General features: G+C 42.0%; 1 protein-coding gene across 2 annotated transcripts in view; it reads left to right on the forward strand.

Moving 5' to 3' along the window:
- The window catches only part of ANO6 (anoctamin 6), a 422,710-nt gene that overhangs the window by 343,959 nt on the left and 59,158 nt on the right, over positions 1–19,593 (forward strand). For both annotated transcript variants that reach the window (XM_085653360.1, XM_085653359.1), the window contains exons 10-13: positions 9,795–9,855; positions 10,486–10,631; positions 13,913–13,990; positions 14,626–14,851. In XM_085653360.1, the coding sequence (XP_085509486.1) occupies positions 9,795–9,855; positions 10,486–10,631; positions 13,913–13,990; positions 14,626–14,851 (511 nt within the window). The remainder of the gene's footprint in view (positions 1–9,794; positions 9,856–10,485; positions 10,632–13,912; positions 13,991–14,625; positions 14,852–19,593) is intronic.

The following is a 19,593-nucleotide window of genomic DNA, read 5'->3' on the forward strand; positions in this document are numbered from 1 at the left end:
GAGGTCCCAGATCTCTACGGCATGTCTGTGCAGGGAGCGCACATTGAGGAGGATGCACTTCAGGGCTTTGGTGGTATTAGCGTTAGTCATGGAGGCGGCAGCCGTGGCAGTGTGGACAGGGGTGAGGGGTGAAGGTTGGTGGCAGTGACGGCAGGAGAACTGGCCGTGGGTGAGGCTTGGCGTGGACAGCTGGCAGTTGTTGTTCCTTCCTGGGTTGAGTGCGAGGAGGGCTGCTGAGTAGTATTGGTGGGTGGTTGGAGGTCCAGGGTTTCTGGCGCTGGTCGCGGTCGAGTCGCCAGCGGCCACCTCGGAGGGAAGTGCAGCTGGGAGGTGGGAGCGGGAACCGGCAGGGGGGAGGGGCCATGGGTGCAGCAGCGGCGGGGAAGGGAAAAACGGGCAGAATAACAGAGCAAACAGATATAAGGCACAAAATAATAATACAGAGGCACAATACAGAAAACAGGCACAATAACAAAGAGAGAAAGGAATGAAAAATGGGCACACAAAAGAGACATAAAACAATAGAAAAGTAACTTACATAAAATTGCTTTGAATAGGTTACCACAATGATATAAGAACTGTACATTGTGCACTTATTTTCACTTTACAAATCCAACCTTTATTCAACACACCTGCAAGTGGCGCAGTTGCACATGGGGACCAACTTCTGAAAGAAACATCTGAAAAATGGATGCTACAGAAAAGAATGTTACCCTTTTAAGGTCAGGCTTCACTGTGCTCTAGTCTGGAGGACATATTGTTGCCATTTTTAAAACAAGCATTTGCAATGCAATAGGTCTCGCATTTACGCGAGTTTAATCTATTGGCATTGTAAATGACAATACTTTTTATTATGTTTCAAAAACCAAAACATAAATAAAAGGCATTTTCTTTTACAATGCCAATAGCTCAAACTCACGTAAATGCGAGACCTGTTGCATTGCAAATGCTTGTTTTGTATGTGTGGGGCAGCAGGCTGTAAAAGTTATTTTTTGACACAAAGGTCAATTCATCTTGCTAACGAGTACTATTATCGTTCAGGCAGCACAGGAAGCAGTCAGATGGCAAATATGGAAATAAGGCTCTAGTCTAGCATTTATGTCTGGCCTGTTCCAGCTGTGGTTTCTCACAATCTGGTTACCCTATGCTGGGGATATCCGCCATCCACCTTCATAAGAGCATACTAAAGGCAGACAGTGCTCTGAACACATTCCAACATTACAACAATAAAACATTTTACCAAGAGACCCTTTTCCATACATAAGGATAGTTAATGTGTGAAACAGCACAGTTGGGTATTATTAACATCACTTTAGTGTAATAAAAATGTATTGCGAGTTTGTGCCCGGTGAAATCAAGGTGCAGGTGTTAAATTACAATAGATTGGTACAATTATGTGGGCTTATGGTCAGAGCTACCGACTTTGGCGATAAGGAACAAGGTTCGAGTCTGCATCAGCTAAACATCCTTTGATTATGGGTACATCACTTAATCTCCACATGGCCAAAAAACATAGCAATTCGCCCAAAAAACATAGCAATTTGACCATGTGTATAGAACTGGTACTCACGTAAAGCGCTCCTATGCCTTTGGGTCGGGTTCGCGGTACGTAAAACTGGAGAGAATAAAAAACTACGATGAGCAACAGGACGCCAAGAAGACCATCTAGTCCTTGAAATGCGGAGAACCCGGCCCTTTAAAAACATTACTCATTCGGGAGCATGTAAATATAAACCCGCCTTCCTGTGCGCTGATAGGCGAGCAGGCTGGTATTGCCTCTGATACCTGCCAAAAGGGGATTAATCATGAGTGCGTGCTTGTGGGCCTTGCGACGACCTCCGCTCGCTGATTGGCTGCCGGCAGTGTTTGGGATGTAGAGGAGGCCGCGCCCGGCGCCATCTTGTTTTCTGGGCTAGAGAAGGCAGCTGTCCCTGGCTCAACTGGGCCTTTCCCCTGCGCACCGAGGACGGACTGCCTAGGCCAGACAAGCCTCTGCCCACAAGGGCCCGGTACTATGCTGTCGTGAATCCGGAGCTTGCGTGCTTAGCGATCGCCGGACAGAGCAAAACCAGGGGGCGCAGGGGGCTTAGACCCACTGCAGGTCCCTGGCGCTCCGAGAGGCCCCCTCCCGCCGGTGGAACAACTCGATGAGCCCTCTCCTGCGCGGCGGGAGGATGCACGGAGGGTAAATGTTGGACTCCGGCAGACAGCGGCGCCTTGCTGCTCCTCCTGCTGCTGGTGCTGACTCTGACCGAGCCGCTGCGACCAGGTGAGGATGGAGGGGCTGCTGAGAAACCGTGAGGTTGGGCTTTGGGGGGCACTGTGTGAAGGGGTGCATTACGACCCCCATTCCAAATTATATCAGAAGGAGCAGATCGGAAGAGAGATGACAGAGTAGGAGCAGGGGCGGGTTTGAATTCATTGCCTCTGGTTCAGGCTGAGAGGGGCTTATAAAACAAGCAAAAGCACGTCGCTCACCGGGCCTTGAGGAAATCCCTAGCTGAGCGTGCGTGCACATTAAGAAAGTGAAACTGCATCAGCCTTGCGACGACGAAAGTGGGACAGGAGATGTGCACATTGCAAGTTAACTAGCGCGTTTTCACGGGCGCGTTCACAATTGCAGTCCGTCCTGCGCGTGCACATGTCCTGTCTGCCTTCCAAAGCAAGTCAGTAACAATAGAGCTCGCTAGCGACCGCGCTTTCGCGCTGCGTCGCTAGGCGAGACCTAAAAATACACATAGTAGCCTTATGCTCCACTCAGAGAAATAGAACACTCTCACCTTTTGCTACTGGCTATTTGGCGTATTATTCCTCCTTCAACAAAGTGCTTTCATTGGAATGCAAGAGGGACTATTTTACATCTGACAAGTACATTCAAGTACGCTGTTTGTTGCATTCAGTTCTTTATCACCTATATACATTCTATACAGAAAGCAGTGCTTTTCCACTAAATTTCCCTTCTTAAGCAAAGTCACCAGTGCAGGCTTTCATGTGATAAACATTATTTTGGCATTCAACACACGTAAACAGCATTTGAGAATGCTTTTGTTTACACGTGTAGGCTCATTGAAACCAGGTGTACTGACTGCTTATTTCTGTAACATCCATTTTTAAGAAGCTTTTGTCTGCACTCATACAGTAGCATAAAAACATGGATTATCAAACCGTATAGTATGCCATACAAACATCAAACCTATTTGCTCGGCCACTGCTTTATAACTTGTGAGATCTTACAAAGATATTTTAACACATGTTGATGCTATGCCATTAAATATATTGGTGAATTAAACAATATTTTATTTCTTAAAATAGCATTTTCCAAACTATATTTGATTTAGTTATTCATGCGATTCTTATAAAGCTTGCGTAGACCCCAGTAGCATCATGACACTGAAGGAAAAAAACCCTGTGAAGAACTGTAAAGGAGAGGACTGATCATTCTCCTTCAAATTGCTGTTGCTAAGGCCCAGTAAAAATGTTGGCCCAATCGATTTGAGCTGATTGACCTAGATTGCCATTTCACTTCTGTTAAGCTGCAGTAAAATATTGGAGTTCTTTAACATATAGGGCTTGAAGCAAAGGACGGGAATCTGCAAGCAATCAAATTCATAAGTGATTAACAAGGCTTCAGGGCTGGATGGTTACACAGGTCTCATTTGTAAGACACATCTTTGAGATGTTGATGGCACCCATGGGAAAACTCAACTAATTTCAAGAAATGGGGAAAGTGAGAAAATAATGGCATAACAGTTCTACCCAACCAGGGGAAGATGTAACAAGTTCCAACTCTTATTAGCATATTGCTGCAATTGTACTAAAACCTTGACAATGAGACTCAAGAAGGTCTTGTCATGTCTGGGCGAACCAGACCAAGTGGGGTTCCTGAAAAGGCATCAGGCATAAGAAAACGCAAAGAAAAGTAGTGCACCTGTTTTACCAGACCAAGTCAAAAGAGGACCAACCACTATACCTGGATGTAGAAAAACATTCAACAGGATAAATTCGGACTATTTGCACAGAGTAAGCATGGGATATTGGCCAATTATACAGCACCTAGCATTAGAGTACTGATCAAGGAAACCCTTCCAGAGTCATTCCAGCTCCAGACAGTAATGATAAGGGTGTCAATGTTCACCTCTTTCCTTATGCTAGCAACAGAACCTGCACAGAAAGCATTTACAACCTTTATCCGGTGGGAGAACGAGCAAAGATAAGAGGGAGGTTCATATGGCCCAGAATAAAATGGAGTGATATGCTCAAATATTATATAATACTTTCAAGCAACACAATTGGGAGTTTACGTATTCTCTTTAGGAGAGTCCTCTGTAAAGAGATGGGTATTTGATGGAAACAACCATAGTAGGACAACCTGCGTACGATGTTTTTTAGTTGCATACATAATTTAGTCCATATGCAGTTTCTTTAAATCCTGTAATTAACTCTTTGGGATACTTGGAGTGTGGTGGAGGACTACATATCCAATTGCCTTCATTTCCATGAATTCAACATTCCCACAAGCTAGAAATGGGATACCAGTTACCTGAATAAACAAGAGAGGTTATAGCATGACCTGTTTGGGAAAGGCTCAGTTGGACCTTTTGAGGACCATAAAAGAGATAAAAAGTGGCAGACGGTGCGCGACTTTAATATTTTCATTTTGGCATGGGACACAACAAACTGATGTTAGGGCATGACAATGACATTATCGGAGTATGGCAAAGGTATAAGTTGCCTGACTGGATCTGAGGCATTGATCTCTCAATTGTACAAGTTAATGTACCAATTATTACTCTAACTACTAGATTCAAATCTCATGTAAAGAACAATGTGGGAGAAAGAATACTGAAAAGAGATATCAGAGGATGAATGGGAAATGAAGAAGATATTCCTTTATAACATAATGGTACAACTTAGGGAAGTATAAGGTGATGTACCTCTTATCACAGTGGCAAGATTGGTGATTGCTAGTGTAAGGAGTAAAAAATCAGGTTCTTCTCAGTTGATGTAGTACACAGGAACATGGTCCATTCTTCCATTGGAACAGTTGATGTTTGTCTTCAGATTTACGGAAAACATATTTTTCCTGAAATTAACACCATTTCTGAATTATATTTCAAAGGACTATAGGGGATTGGAGTGGCCACTTCATATTCAAGTTCTTAGTATTTTTTCCTAAAATACTGGTGTAATTGCTGTACTTAACTATGCTGGAAGCTGGTGGGGCTAGCCATAGGCCAAGCACTGCAGCCAACCCCCACTGAACACAGAAGAATGCCGTGCACAGTAGGGTTGCCTGGGCTCAGACGGTTTGGCGATCCTCTTAGTGCTGCTGATGACCCCATTGCACACACCTCAAGGCCATTTGCAACAGTAGTTAGCTGCAGGGCTTGGCCTTAGGCCAGGCGCTGCAGCCAAGCCCCCCATATAACAGATGAAGATCGTATGAAGCAGGTTTGGGAGGCCATTGAGAGCCTGGCACAGGACCTGATTGTAGACCAAACCCTGTGGCCACCTCCCAAGTGTGAAATTTCGAAGGTGTGCACAGTAGTGGTTGGCCTCCAGTGGGGGGCTTGGCACGGTGCATGGCTTATGTCAAGGTTCTTGCATGAGGGACTGGCCACAGTGCCTCACCCGATGCCATCTCTCGCTGTTCTCAACATTTAAAGGGTTGCTTTTATAGAAGTTGGATTTATTATATTATCAGAAAACAGACTTTCGGTGAACCGATCGAAGTTGAAGTTATGGTTAACTTGGCCATAATACTACAAAGTTTAAAAATAACTTGGAAATTCGTTTAAAAACTGCAATGCAAGTGTAAGCTATTCCTTAAAATAAAGCAAAAAATAAACAGAAATCCCCCACTTATGACTAGGTATGCAAAGCATAGCTCACATGCCTGTCCTTCAAACCATAACTAGTACAACAAATCCGATGCAAAGGACCAGACAATATTTATAACAATCAATAAGAGGACTTCAGACCACATCTTTAAATTAAGATACATACCAAAATATATCATACTCTACCTTTCCCTGTGTCAATAATATTGTTAATCGTAGCTTAATATATCATGTCACCAGCAAGAGCAATTATGTAATTTATCTACTACAGTTAATGTAAGGCCATTTAGTGTGGTAAATATTTGTTGTCTGGCAGGTATGCATGCTGTGGTTTTGCTAAGCATAAGATGATGATTTCAGGGGGAGGTGTAACCATAATTGCACTTAAACCATGTTTTCTTAGTGAATACATATTATGTGCGTGTGTGTGTGTGTGTGTGTGTGTGTGTGTGTGTGTGTGTGTGTGTGTGTGTGCGCACGCATGTGTGATTATGTGGCAAGAGAATTAAAATTATGTTACATCATGTGGCACATTCTCTGAGAGTATTATTTTGATCCAATTTGAGCTAGAAACAAGACTTTTGTTGAAATCTGCAAATTATGTGGCAAGTACGTGAATTCCATTACTGAGCAGTAAACGCCACAGAGTTGTGCAATTCCACTGGCCCTGACAATTGTTCATTGCTTTATCAACACTCTATTTATTTCAGCTGAATTTGTTTTTCTAGGGATGGGAGACATTCAAATCCATGAGGCTAGTCTTGACTGATTGGCATTGATTCTTTTACACTGTTATGTAACTTTTGTCACTGATATCTAGTACATGCCTGTTATCTCTGCTTTGTATTTGTTTCACTTGTTCTAATGCTTGTATTTATCCGTCTTAAATTTGAAAATAATAATAAAACTCTTCACAAAAAATCTATTCATGAAAGATGGACAAAACACAGACATTCTATATCCAACCTGTGCCCACTGCATCTGTCGGTGCATAGCTTGAAGGCTACTTGGAACAGTGGTATGGCATCCAGTCTCTGTCGCTGGCAGGCAAGTGTCCAAAAGTGCAGTGCAAAAGGCCACCTGTCACAGCCTTTCGGACAGCATACGCTTTGTAAGAAAATCCCTCCATATACAAGGCAAAGCTGTCTGGATCCTACTCCCTACCAAGTGACTGCGGTATCAAAGAAGGTAAAAGCTGATGTATTCACCTTACCTTGTGGCGTCCGCCCAGGTGCACCGTGTTAGACCTGGCATCCTTGGCATGGTTTTCCCTGACTTTTTGCCTCTACCTCCTGTGTTTTTGATGCTGTGCTGGATTTCGTTTTTGCTGGCTTAGATGCTTTGGGCACTTTTCCACTGCTGATCAGTGTCAGAGTGCAACTGCACCCTGTGTAGATTGGTATTGCGATTGGTTCTCCCGGATTGGCATATTTGTTTTACCAGTAGGTCCCTAGTAAAGTGCACTGAGTGTGCCAGGGCTGGTAACTCAAATGCTACTAGAGGGCTTGCAGCACTGCCCTTCCCTTTCCTTGAACACAGGACACCCTTGTGGTGGGCCCAAGGTACCCCCCTGGGCAGGGTGCAGTGTATGTGAAAGGTAGGACATGTACTAGTGTGTGTACCATGTCCTGATAGTGAAATACTGCCAATTTTGTTTTTCACTATTGAAAGGCTATCTTGCCCATAGGACAGAATGGGGAATCCTTTGTAACATTTTACAAGCATATCTTCCCATAGGAGTAAGATAGAAAGCTGGAGTCTGATATCCCTGAACTCAGAATTTAATAACATCTTTTAATGAAGATGTTTTTTTTAATTCTGTGTTTGAAAATAGCACATTTAGAAAGTGGCTATTTTCTTCTTCAACCTTTCGGTGTGTCTCTGCCTGTTTGTGGATTGATGGTCTAGTTTCAGTGTGACAGAGACAGAGGATGTGCATTCCCTGTAGACAGCCTCTGGAGGGGTTAAGGTGTGCCTGGCCCTTCCTGGATGACCCCGCCCTGAGCTGAATAGACCCTGGCTGCATATAGAGTAGTGGGAGGAGATTTACCCTGCACCTGAATGGAGCCTGTCTCCCTTGCACAATGCTGTCTCCACCTCCTGTGGTCATCTTGCACCTGTGAAGGCAGAACTGGTTGAACTGGGCCCAGAGCTCCCTGCACAAAGAGAACAAAGCCATTTTGGGGTATAAGTATTAGACCTAAAACCCCTGAACTTTAGGTCATTCCTGGACTCAAGAGGAACCTTTGCCAAGGAGAAGAGCTGGAGAAACTGAGGAGAAGTATTGCCCTTGCTGTGTGTCTGGAGTTGGCCTGCAGTTGTTGTTTCTGACAAGGAAAGGAGAAGGTCTTTGCTGTGTGCTGTGTCCCCTGCTTGAAGATCTCCAAGGGCCTGAATTGAGCTGGCCTCCTGTTCAGAAGTCTCAGGGACACAAAGACTTCACCCCCAGCTCCCCTGAACTCTGCTGTTGTGAGTTCTGTCCTGCCTTGGGGTGCCTGTACCAGTTTTGGGCCTCTGGAGGTCGTCCCTGCTGTTGGGAGCTGGAAGAAACCCAAGGGAAGAAAAATAATCTGTTTCCGACGCCGCCAATGACGTCGCTGCAACGCCGCGACCTGCACCAAGGCCTGGGGAGCCACTCGCGAAGTGGACGACTCATCGCCCGGCCTGCTCCGCAGCTCCAACACCCTACAATGCTCGCTGGCAGTTTTCGGCCGTGTCCGATGCCAGCGCTCGCATTGACGCAGTCATTACCTGCGCTCACATCGACGCCATCATCGCCAGCGCCTGCATCTTGTTATCACGGCGCCGTTAACCGCCGAAGGTGACTCTAAGAACTTGCCAACGTCGCATCATCAATGGAGCCGGCATCGGCCATGTTCGATGCTGTGCATCGTCACCAACTTAGTTTCCAAGGTACTGTCTGTTTGGGGGTCTGTGTGACTCCGTGCCTGACGCCGCGATTCTCGCGGTCTACTCTGTACTTTGGATTTCTTGCTATCATGACATTGCAATAGCCCCAGTTGGTGCTATTTGATTTCTACAGCCGTATTTTTGCAATATCCTATTAAAAGTCATTTTTCTGAAGCTCTGTATGTTGGATTTTTGTCGTTTTGGTTTAGATAAAGATACTTTATTTTTCTAAACTGGTGTGGTGTCCTTTTGTGGTGTTTTCGCTGTGTTACTGTGAGTGTTGGTACAAATACTTTACACATTGCCTTTGGGATAAGCCTGTCTGCTCGTGCCAAGCTACCAAGGGGGTGAGCAGGGGTTATCTAAAGTGTGTATCCCCCTTACCCTGACTAGAAGCAACGGTCCCTATTTGGACAAAGGTACCTGCCTCTGACAACTAGAGACTCCCATTTCTAACACACCCTGATCACAATAACCTCAAGGGTGGCTTCCTTCCCCTCACCTTTTCACCTCACACCAACACTGTTAGCGCTCTGAAGCAGCTTTTAACCACTATGTGCTAATGCATAGACTCCAAATAAACTGAATGTGTGTACTACGCTACTGGAGTGTGGAGAAAGATGGGCCAGTGCTCCGCCATCCAAGCCTGAAAGGCATTTTACACTGTGCCACTATAGATAAAATGTGATATGTTTTATGACCTTGCTACCACCACTAGCAGGTAAAGATATAAACTTCCATTAACATGAAGCACTAGATTCAAAGAAATTAAGGATTGTAAGAAATGGACTCAGCTATGAAAATACCATATTTGATGCTCACTTGAAAATATATTTTTGAATGATGAACTTATAAAAGTGGTGTGCAACACAACCAGTCGCCTCTGAGCCCTGAACGAGCTTTCTATGAGAACAATACAGATAGGCTCTTATCTGTAGATCGACCACGCTTAAAAAAAGTGTCCGAGCCAATGGGGATGTGGTATTTTTAGATATGCTGTTACTTGGTTGTTGTTCCTCATATAACTGTACTTATGTTTTACAGAAACTCTGTATATTTGACAGCTTTGGAACTCTAGTGTTTGCAGTATTCATGGGGATATGGGGTAAGATGACATTTATATTTCTTGGCACTTGGGTTGACTGCGACCCTTTAATATGCATTTCTGTACTTCCTGTCTCCGCTTCTTAAATAAAGTTTTTTCATAGTGCTAGTTATATCACAGCTACAGTTGTAAGATATTCCACTCTCCTGTATTTCATGGTCACTATTATTCAAATTAGAAAGATAGTATTAGGAAGGATAATAGTATTTGTATTTTTTAGTAACATTAATAGACTACACGGGTACTTTAAAATAAACATGAATTCTGCTACTACTAATGTAAGTAGAAGAAAAAGAATAGCTGATCTTTTTGAAGTTATATAACGAACAGCGCCACTTCTAGGGTACCTATTACCTTACAAAGTAGACAATACGCCTAGCTAGAACTGCTTTTATTAACCTCAGATTGATGAAGGGAAGCGTACAGCATTCAAACCTGTGACATACAAGTTGTAGACATGTCTCTGTAACAGATACGTTAATCTACCAAGATCCCCTAACTGCTTTTGATGGTATCAGAACACTAATATGTTGAGTAAATAAATACATTCTTCATAAAAGATGTCCTCTTGACTGCTGAAGTTTCAACTGTTCACACCACCTACCTCCTGTCTTGTTTTCCCCTCCTCAGTGACTCTGTTTTTGGAGTTCTGGAAGCGAAGACAGGCAGAGCTGGAGCACGAATGGGACACTGTTGAGTTCCTGGACCAAGAAGAACAACCTCTTCCAGAATATGAAGCAAAATGCACGCATGTGGTGGTGAATCCAATCACACAGGTGAGCGGCATGCGACGCGAGTGGGGCATGAAATGAACCTCAGCGCAGACCACTTAGGTTTCTTCAGCCCACTTTCAAGCTGGAACAGAAGGGATGTAGTCTCTTTTACTATTTACTGCGCAGGTTCCAACCATCATGGTTCGAGTAATCCTGTTTCGGGTACAAGCTCTCGCTCAGGCCTGTAATAGGAGTACAGTGTGGGTCTAGATCGCAGATGTTTGCTTTTGTGATTTGCTGCAGATGAACCCAGCAGCAAATCACTTGAGCAAACCGCACATGCGCACTGTTTATGCACCTCAGGATGGGGAATAACACAATGTTGGCACATCATACACCATTCCAAGGTGTGAAACCCCAAACCGCTCTCACAAGGTGTGGCCCCCATTGTGATCAGAGCCTAAATTGGTTAATAGTAATCGCTGCGTCTTTCAGCTTTTAGGGGTTTGAAACACTATATGAAAACACATTATTAACATTTATTGTTGTAGTTATGAATCAGCTCACATACTTCACATATGCCCCCCAATGTACACTAGCCCTTCTATTTTTTTCAAAAGAACACATTAAGACAAATAAAAATAAAATCCGGATTCTATATGTGGTCATTTACTCACTACAATGAATCTTACTATTGCTATACTTTTAATCAGTTATATGCCACTCACCACAAACTGAATTTCCTCTAGAGCTCAAAGTAGAAGCCTCCCATTTTAATTCAAAACCCCATGGGACATTTGTGGGATCATTTGTTCAGATGTACTTCTTCCAGATAAGAGGTTTCCGTCCAGAACAAAACTTGCCCTCTCCATACACTTCCTTTCTTTATGTGCGCCACGGAAATGAAGTCTGCAACCGGGTAACAGTGCCTTTACACAGGAATGAGGGGGGAGGGAAGAGGTGAGCACGTTCTTCACGCGTCTTCCTCGCATCATTTTAACCTGCAAGGGAAGCGTGGCTCGGGTGGAGGTTGACGCAGATAGCTAAACAATGGTAGCTGGCAACATTTCCGTCTTTGCCGGAAGCACAGAATTATTTTGTCTTTTGACACGAGAGAACACTAGGCAAATGTTCCAGGCAGGGTGAGAGGGATTGCAAATACACTGTCTGATGATGAAAAATAAGTGCTGGTCCCCAAAAGGGAGCCACACCTGCAACAAACTCTTATTTACTTGATGAGTCCCAGATATAGAGGCTGAGAACAGTGCGTATCTCTAGCTTGTGTTTTATTGCATGGCAGGTATGACTGACTGTTTAATGATGCGTGCTTTATTTTTTAAACATAGGTCTTAGTAGGAAGATAGAAATGAATGTGTGGTTTATATATGAAAATATACGTTGTAAATCTTATGTTCACCTGTATCTATAATACTAATTGCAAGGTTTATCCCTCTGCTTTTAATGCTTAGAAGGAAACTATAATAAAGTTGTGACAGCCCTTTCTACAAAGTAGTGACTTCATTGCCTGTGCTATTTTTGTATGACTTTATCGCTGCTTTCGAGGTTTGCGGAGGGGCAGATTTGGTGTTGAGCGCTCGTTGCTTTGATTGGCGGCACACAAAATGAATCAACTTGTGGTGTCCCTGGGGTGTGCTTTCATTCCTGGGGCTTTTCCATGTACCAAAGAGCAAGCAAGTCAGGGCATCCCGCTGCCCATGCATGACCTCGGGGAAGGTCCCCACCGATAATTTGGTGAGCCCGATTCCTATGTGGAGTGTACAGGGTCTCCTGTTGATGTAGCGATAACTGTCTCAGCGTAACCCAACGAAGAAGTATTTTTGTTTAGTAATTTAAGGACCATTAATATCCCTATATTGAAAGTTCACGAGCCAAACACGTCAACAGCAGTCTAAAAACGCAAAGTATATACACTCCCTGTGCCCCACACTGGGAATCCGGTAATATTGATAAAATGTGAACATTTGGCAGAACCCAATTTTTCGAACCGCTTTCTCATGTTCTACTGCTGTAAACCTTGTGTACCCTCCAGCTTAATAGTATCGCACCGACTAAAGATGCTTGTCCGTGTCTCTATCAAGCCTGTATAATGGTGTTGCTGTTTGTGCCCCTACCGCTCCTAAAGAGAGCGCGTTCTTGAGTTCACAACGCTTTGAATGAAACAATAATCCCTTGTGTTGTCACTGGTTCTCTCCTCCTGCCATGAGTGATCTCTTCTCCTCTCACTCCAGACTTGAGTCATAGCTACTGGTGCAAGAATCGTTCTCCTGCTGGAAAGGCATCGCTCTAAATGTGAATAGCGCATTTCAATGTCCCTTCTGCCACCATCTTCAGGCCCCACAGATTTTGAGTCTTGAAAGTATGCTCATAAGACAAGTGAAGGCTAGTAATGGCGTGAGGACCGGTTTGGAGCATTAAATGCAGGATTATATGAAAAATCAGCCGCTGATTGAATCTTGAACCAGCAGCCTTTATCAAAACAAAGATCAGAAAATGATCAGAGGCATAGCCACCAAAACCTTAGCTACTGCCTCTGGTTTTCTGACGTCAAGGCAGCCGTAAGATGGCCTCACATGCGATGCAAGGAACAAAACCATTCCGTTTTGACTGAATGAGTAATATAGTGCCCTGATGATGACCTTGTAAAAAGTTTATTTATACCCCACCATGTATTGAGGTCAAAACGCGTTGGCAGTTTCTTGGGTAAGAAAAAGGAGAACCTTCTCTGCGTACAACCAATCATTTCGGTTATGAAACTTGAATAACTCGAAATAAGAAAAAAAGAAGGAATGTGGCTTGTCCCAGTAGAGAATTGATTAGAGGAATGTCCCTTTAACCCCATGTGATAACTGGGGTAATACATTGATTGTTGAGAGTATATTTGGACTCAATATTTATAATTTACTGATATCAACAAGTTCTGGATCTCCAAAACATTTGTGAACATTTGTGTAACTTTTGATTTATGTTAATTGTGTTAATTGTATATATTTGTGTCGTCTGTACCAGAAAGATAAGATTATCATTGAAATAAACTGTAAACCATAAGTGAAAATAAGCTCATGTAATAAGAAACAAGATAAATACTTGAACACACTAGATTAATGTGTATGTTGTGTTTTTTCTATTTGTGTTCATCAATGGCCACTTCGGGTTTCATATAGATTTTGTATCATTAGACGGGGGTTCATTTAGAGGCCTCTTCGACCGATCATCATGTTCTCCTCTGTATTGTGTGTTATGTGTTTAAATTGTCAACTTTTTCAGAGTTTTTGAAAATTATCATCTATGCCATGGTTAAATAAATACGTTTTACTGCCTCACAGCAAGAAGAGCACGTGCCATACACTGCCTGCGGGAAGTGCCTGAGGATGACCTTCTGTACGAGTGCTGTTTTTTTCTGGGTAAAGCTTCTTTTTGTTTTCATAATGGCCTGTGGCTTGTCTGTTGAAACAACTGATGATTGCAAACTATCACACAAAGTGCCTTTTACAGCACATGTGATCTGAAGAAGGGGCAGGTTATTATTTGCAATAACAGAGTTGGCAGCTATTTGTCCTTTACCATAACAGCCTGACCCCAGAGCTGCCAAATAAAAACACAGCATGTGAACTGGTCTAGGACAAATATTAAAAAAGTAAATATTAATTTGAAGCATGATTTTTACATCGGTTTTATTCTATTCCTTTTTATAATTGTTTGGGTGGGGTCAAGTTTGTCCCCTTGCTCATTTGAACCGGATATAACCTCCCCATGTCCCACTTCTTCAGCAGGACAGTTTTTCAAAGTTCAAAAACAGAAAGAATTGCAGACAACCTTTCAATGGTTTGTTTTATTTTGAGGGTTTTTGTTGTTGAACTGTGGACGACATTAACATATTGACAATAGGAATATTATCACTTGCACCACAAAGAATTCGACTTTTAATATACAATTAGAAAGATGTTTAATGTAGTGTATCAGCCTCACCCTGAATAATGTATTGAACCATAGCAGAATAGAGGTATAATTGCATGCATTTTATAACTTTATTTTTCAGATTTTCCTGATCATCGCCTCCGTTGTTGGAATCATCGTATACCGACTTTCTGTCTTCCTGGTATTTTCATCAACATTACCGCGCCACATCAACGGAACAGATTCAATCCAAAAGTATTTGACGCCGCAAACTGCTACAACAGTAACCGCATCGTTAATTAATTTTGTGATTATCATGATTTTGAACATGGTTTATGAAAGAGTGGCGATCTGGATCACAGACTTTGGTAAGCTTTTTTGTGTCAACATAATTAATTGGATAAAATTGCACAGCAAAATGGCCTGTTCCTTGGTGCATTAGTGACCAATGCTGTTATAAAGAACTCAGTGCTACCTGTCTATCAACTAAAACGGAATGAATGATTAAATCACCCACACCAGGATTCAGACCTTTGACCCGCACATGGCCCATTGACCTATGCAATGGGTGCTAAACATACTGGGCTACTTATTTTCTAAACGGCTACTATCTTTGCGAAATCAGTCCTGGTAAAACTTAAGTGAACACCATAGCAAAAACAACACATGCAAATTTATGATCTGCAAAAAACGAATATTGGGCACTTTGTCTTTCTATTAAAAAAATAATATCACAAAAATATACGAATGGAGTATGAGTTTTTACTTCATTTTAGGATTGCGTGTACTAGACGGTTTTGCATGACCACTACACTAAACCTTTAGTTATGGCCTCCATTATTCTACAATACTGGGGTGTCCCCAAACAGAGCTCTTGTATCTGTACCGATCAATTTCGAAGCGGGTATATGAGGAGAACTAATCCCTGTTAGGACAACTATAAAAACATTTATGATCCACTAATAGTAATACAATTAATATCAACAATTAGCCCATTGATATTGCACAATCCCTAAAAATTATAATCTCTTGCATCTTAATACAAATGTTAATAATATCCCCAACCTCAGTGGTACTCTTCTGTGGGCCTCAGAGATATGGAACCTTTCAAAAACATATTCAACCTGAAGCAAATAGATCTGGCTCAGGTTTTTAAATTTAATATCAGTGAAATGGTCTACATGAACATATACAAAATGTCCACTGCGTAGGACTTTGAGTAGTAACAGTAACAATTCGAATACAGCAGCCTGAGCCTTTCCCTCTCCGTTTCAAAGACAGGTATTGATATGTGATTGAGGGCTGTCCATGGCTAGGTGAGAAAGAGGGCGCCAGAGCAGATGCTTCTGGAAATAAAAAATATTTTGCAGTTATATCTTATAGAGAAGATTATTTTCTTTTTTAGTAGTAAAACTATATTTATTGGTGTGCAGCTGGCTACATCATATTAGTATATGTGTAGAATAAACAAATACAAAGGATGGGAGTACACGAGCAGTAACTGAATTTAAGATTTTCACAATCCCAACCAAGTTTGTGACTTGTCAAGTTCATTTAAAAATAATGGAAGTAAACAAAAAAGTGATAGAATGCATTAATTAATCTCAGTCACTGGTAATTACTCAGGCCTCATCCAAGTCCTCTGTTATTTTTCACACCATGCCACATCAGTTAGGACCCAGCCATATGCAAATCACTCTTGATCCTGCTCTAATAAGATTAGTCCAGCCCACACTGCCAGGCCACGTCCTCTCTGAACCGGAACACAAGCAACCCAAGATCGGTTTCACCCTGATTGGGGCTTGTGAGTTGGGCGCAGCTTGGTTAAAGTGGGTCAAAATGTGCTTGCTTAAGGAGAGGGAGGATCATCGCGCGTTTCCATTTCTGGGGAACTACCCCTTCAACCAAAGAATCATTATAAGATGCATGGGGTCTAACTGCCAAAGCAAATGGGGGGCAAGGGAGTCTAAGGGAGAGCCTGATTTAATGGAATGGAGAATGCAATTAAAGTACATAGTATTCAAAGGTAGCCAGATTTTAAGTTTAAATGAGAGGTTAACAGTGAGTTGGGGATTGGATACATTAGCCGAAACAAGATTCTGAGTGATTGCTGAAAGATCAGCATCAACCGGTTGCACACTCTGGGACAGATGTACGACGGAATTTTGTATGTGCAATGACTGTTAGACCTGTTTGTGCATGTGAAATACCCGTGGGCCATGTACTAACCCTATTATGCGAGTCGCAAATAATTTGAGACTCGCAAAAACGTTTTTAGCGACTAATATCGACCCCACAAGCCATGTAAGAATGTTTTACGACCGAAATTGTGGTCGCAAAATACTTGCAGTTTACCACCCTCTTCAAGAGGATGGTAAAGCACTTTCAAACAGGAAGGGGTCCCCAGGGGACCCCTTTCCCTTTGGGAATGCATGCGCAAACATTTTTTCAGAGCAGGCTCTGAAAAAATGAAACAAAACAAGTATTTTTTTTTTTTTAATGCATCCTGTTTTTCTACAAGGAAAATGCGCTGCATTTAAAAAATTTAAAAAACAGTTTTTATTTAAAAGCAGTCCCAGACATGGATGTCTGCTGACCCCAGCAGGCCACCATCCCTGAGAGTGTCAGCCATTCCCAATGGGGTTGCAAATTGCGACAGCCTCATTTATATGCATGAGACATGCACTTTGCGACCCCATTGGGAATTGCAAACAGTGTCTCAGACACTGTTGTACATTGGCAATTGCAACTCGCAAATTTTGACTCGCAATTTGGCGCAATTTGCAAATCGCAATTGCCAATGGTTGTACATCTGGCCCTTAGTGCGTAGTTATAGGTCAGTAGGGAATTAATATTTTCAACTTTTTTAATAAAGAGGGCAAGTTCCTCTCATTGAGTGTAGGAGAGAGGGGGAGGTGGATGACTTGCAGGGGACCGACATTGCCTCTACTACCTGGAAAAGTGTTTTTGCACAATTTTGGGCATCTGAAATCTTTTTGGAGTAGAAATCGGTGTGGGCAGATTTACAAAGCCCATGATATTTGTTTAAGGCTATTTTGTAATTAGTTTTTGAGACTTCTGTGTAAGATTTCCTCCAGTCTTTCAAGGACCTTGCAGTGTTTTTTCTCATATTTTAGAGATTTGTTGAACCAAGGGGCCGGTAAACATTTGTCTACAGCTCCCATGAGCCAGTTATGAATGAGCTCTTGGTCCGAAGTCAGTACCGGTCTGGTGTTATAAAGTTCATTATTACGAGCTGGGACATATTCTTTACACATTTTTGTGTTCCTCTCTACCAGCAATTGTTTTTTAAATGTCATGGCCTTCAATATGCCTTTATCAGACTGTGGCCAAGATACTGATCTGCCCATAAAAGTAGCAGATGGTGCACTGCACTGGGGCTAGAAAACTTTTCAGAGTAGAGGGCTAGCCTGTGGTATTTGTTCACTAAAATCACAAGGCTCCTGAAAAATCTTGGTGTTTATACTAGTGTGTTAAAACGAGGACCAGTATATATCAGTTTTATATAGAGCAACACTACCCAAGAGCATTGGAGCTCTTAACATGATCACCAGATTATACTAGATGTGTCAGAATAATTTTATTTGAAGCACAGGAGATTGTGATTTGCCCAGAATTAAAGGATGTTGAACTAATTCTAGGGTTCCAACCTAGTTCCCCAGATGCAAAGTCAGTAGCTCTGGGTCTTAGGCTACATCCATATTTTTCAATTTACCTGTGAATGTCATACACAAGTGAGATGATTCTGTATGATCTCTTATAGTGAACCCATTCTCTTTTGAAATGGCTTTGTAAAGTAAAGAAACAGCAGCAAAAATACTGGAGGGTACACCTGAAGTCTTGCTTGTGTATACTTGCTAAGGTTTGTTTTAAAACTGGACTTAGCAACACAGTTCAGCACATTTGCACCAGTGCTACTGGAACAATTTTCAGAGTGGGGTGCTGAAATCAATGTCATATCATTAAAGTGTTAGGGATTGTGATAAATGCTAGCTTCACACCAAGAACAAGTGTAGCAGTTGTATTCCGCAGGAGAATGGTAATGGTGTAATATGTAGCTGCTGGTGCATTTTAAAGCACACTGTGGCAAATATGTACCTGAAGAATTGTGTGTTAGTGTGCTGTCATTTACAGACATCACATTTTCCATTGCACTGATCACTACATTTTCACAGATATACAAGGTTTTAATGATAAAACTATAGAGGGCACAAACAATAATCTGTGGAAATTGGATTTTTTGCAAATATTTGTCATTTGCACATCACCAAATAAAGTCTCGATTTGTTTAGATCCTATTAAAATCTTTGTTTCCATCACACATCAAAATTAGAAAAAAAGTGTTTCAATTGTGCTTTCCCAACTGGTTATTTTGACATATTTTACAGTTCATTTACAGGTATTTAAATGTTGTTGTGTGTTACAAAAAATGACATCACAGCAAGATTGTCACATAGTTCACTTTAAAAACTTCCCAGCCAGAGGAAGAAAAGTAAACACCAATCCCCATGTTAAAAGAATAAGCATCAATTTGTCAGAACACAAAGCCTACAATTTTCTCTCTTTGAAGCACAGCAAATGTGGCAAGATAAATACAAAATGTAAAGGCATCTTTATTAGAGGCTCATTTGTTGCCCGCCAGAAATCGGCTGGTGACCCAGAGTTTTGCAAACACTGCTTTAATCTATTAGAGCCTTCATTATGAAACAATGGATACCTACACTTGCCAATTAAACAACATGTCTGGGAGATTTGCATGGAAGAGAATATCATTTTTATACAACAAGTAATGCTAGAAGAGGACAACATTCTGTTTCGCTCAGCTAAAAACTAAGCATGCTCGACCACAAGGAGAATTATGGAACTACTTGTGTCTGCATCCTCTCCTCAGAAGAATAAGAAGCACTACATTTCTTTCAAAATCAAACGAAAAGGTTGAACTAGAAGTTCTAGCTCCAAATTCATAAATTGCATTTAAAGACATCTGAAAATCAAAATATTTCCTATTCATGTTTCTATTTTTTTAATTACATTTGAATACAAAAAGCCAGGACATGATGGATTCAAATAATGAGTGCTTCATCGTTTG

Source organism: Triturus cristatus, chromosome 4_1 (assembly GCF_964204655.1).
Source record: "Triturus cristatus chromosome 4_1, aTriCri1.1, whole genome shotgun sequence".
In the NCBI taxonomy this organism is placed as follows: Eukaryota; Metazoa; Chordata; class Amphibia; order Caudata; family Salamandridae; genus Triturus; species Triturus cristatus.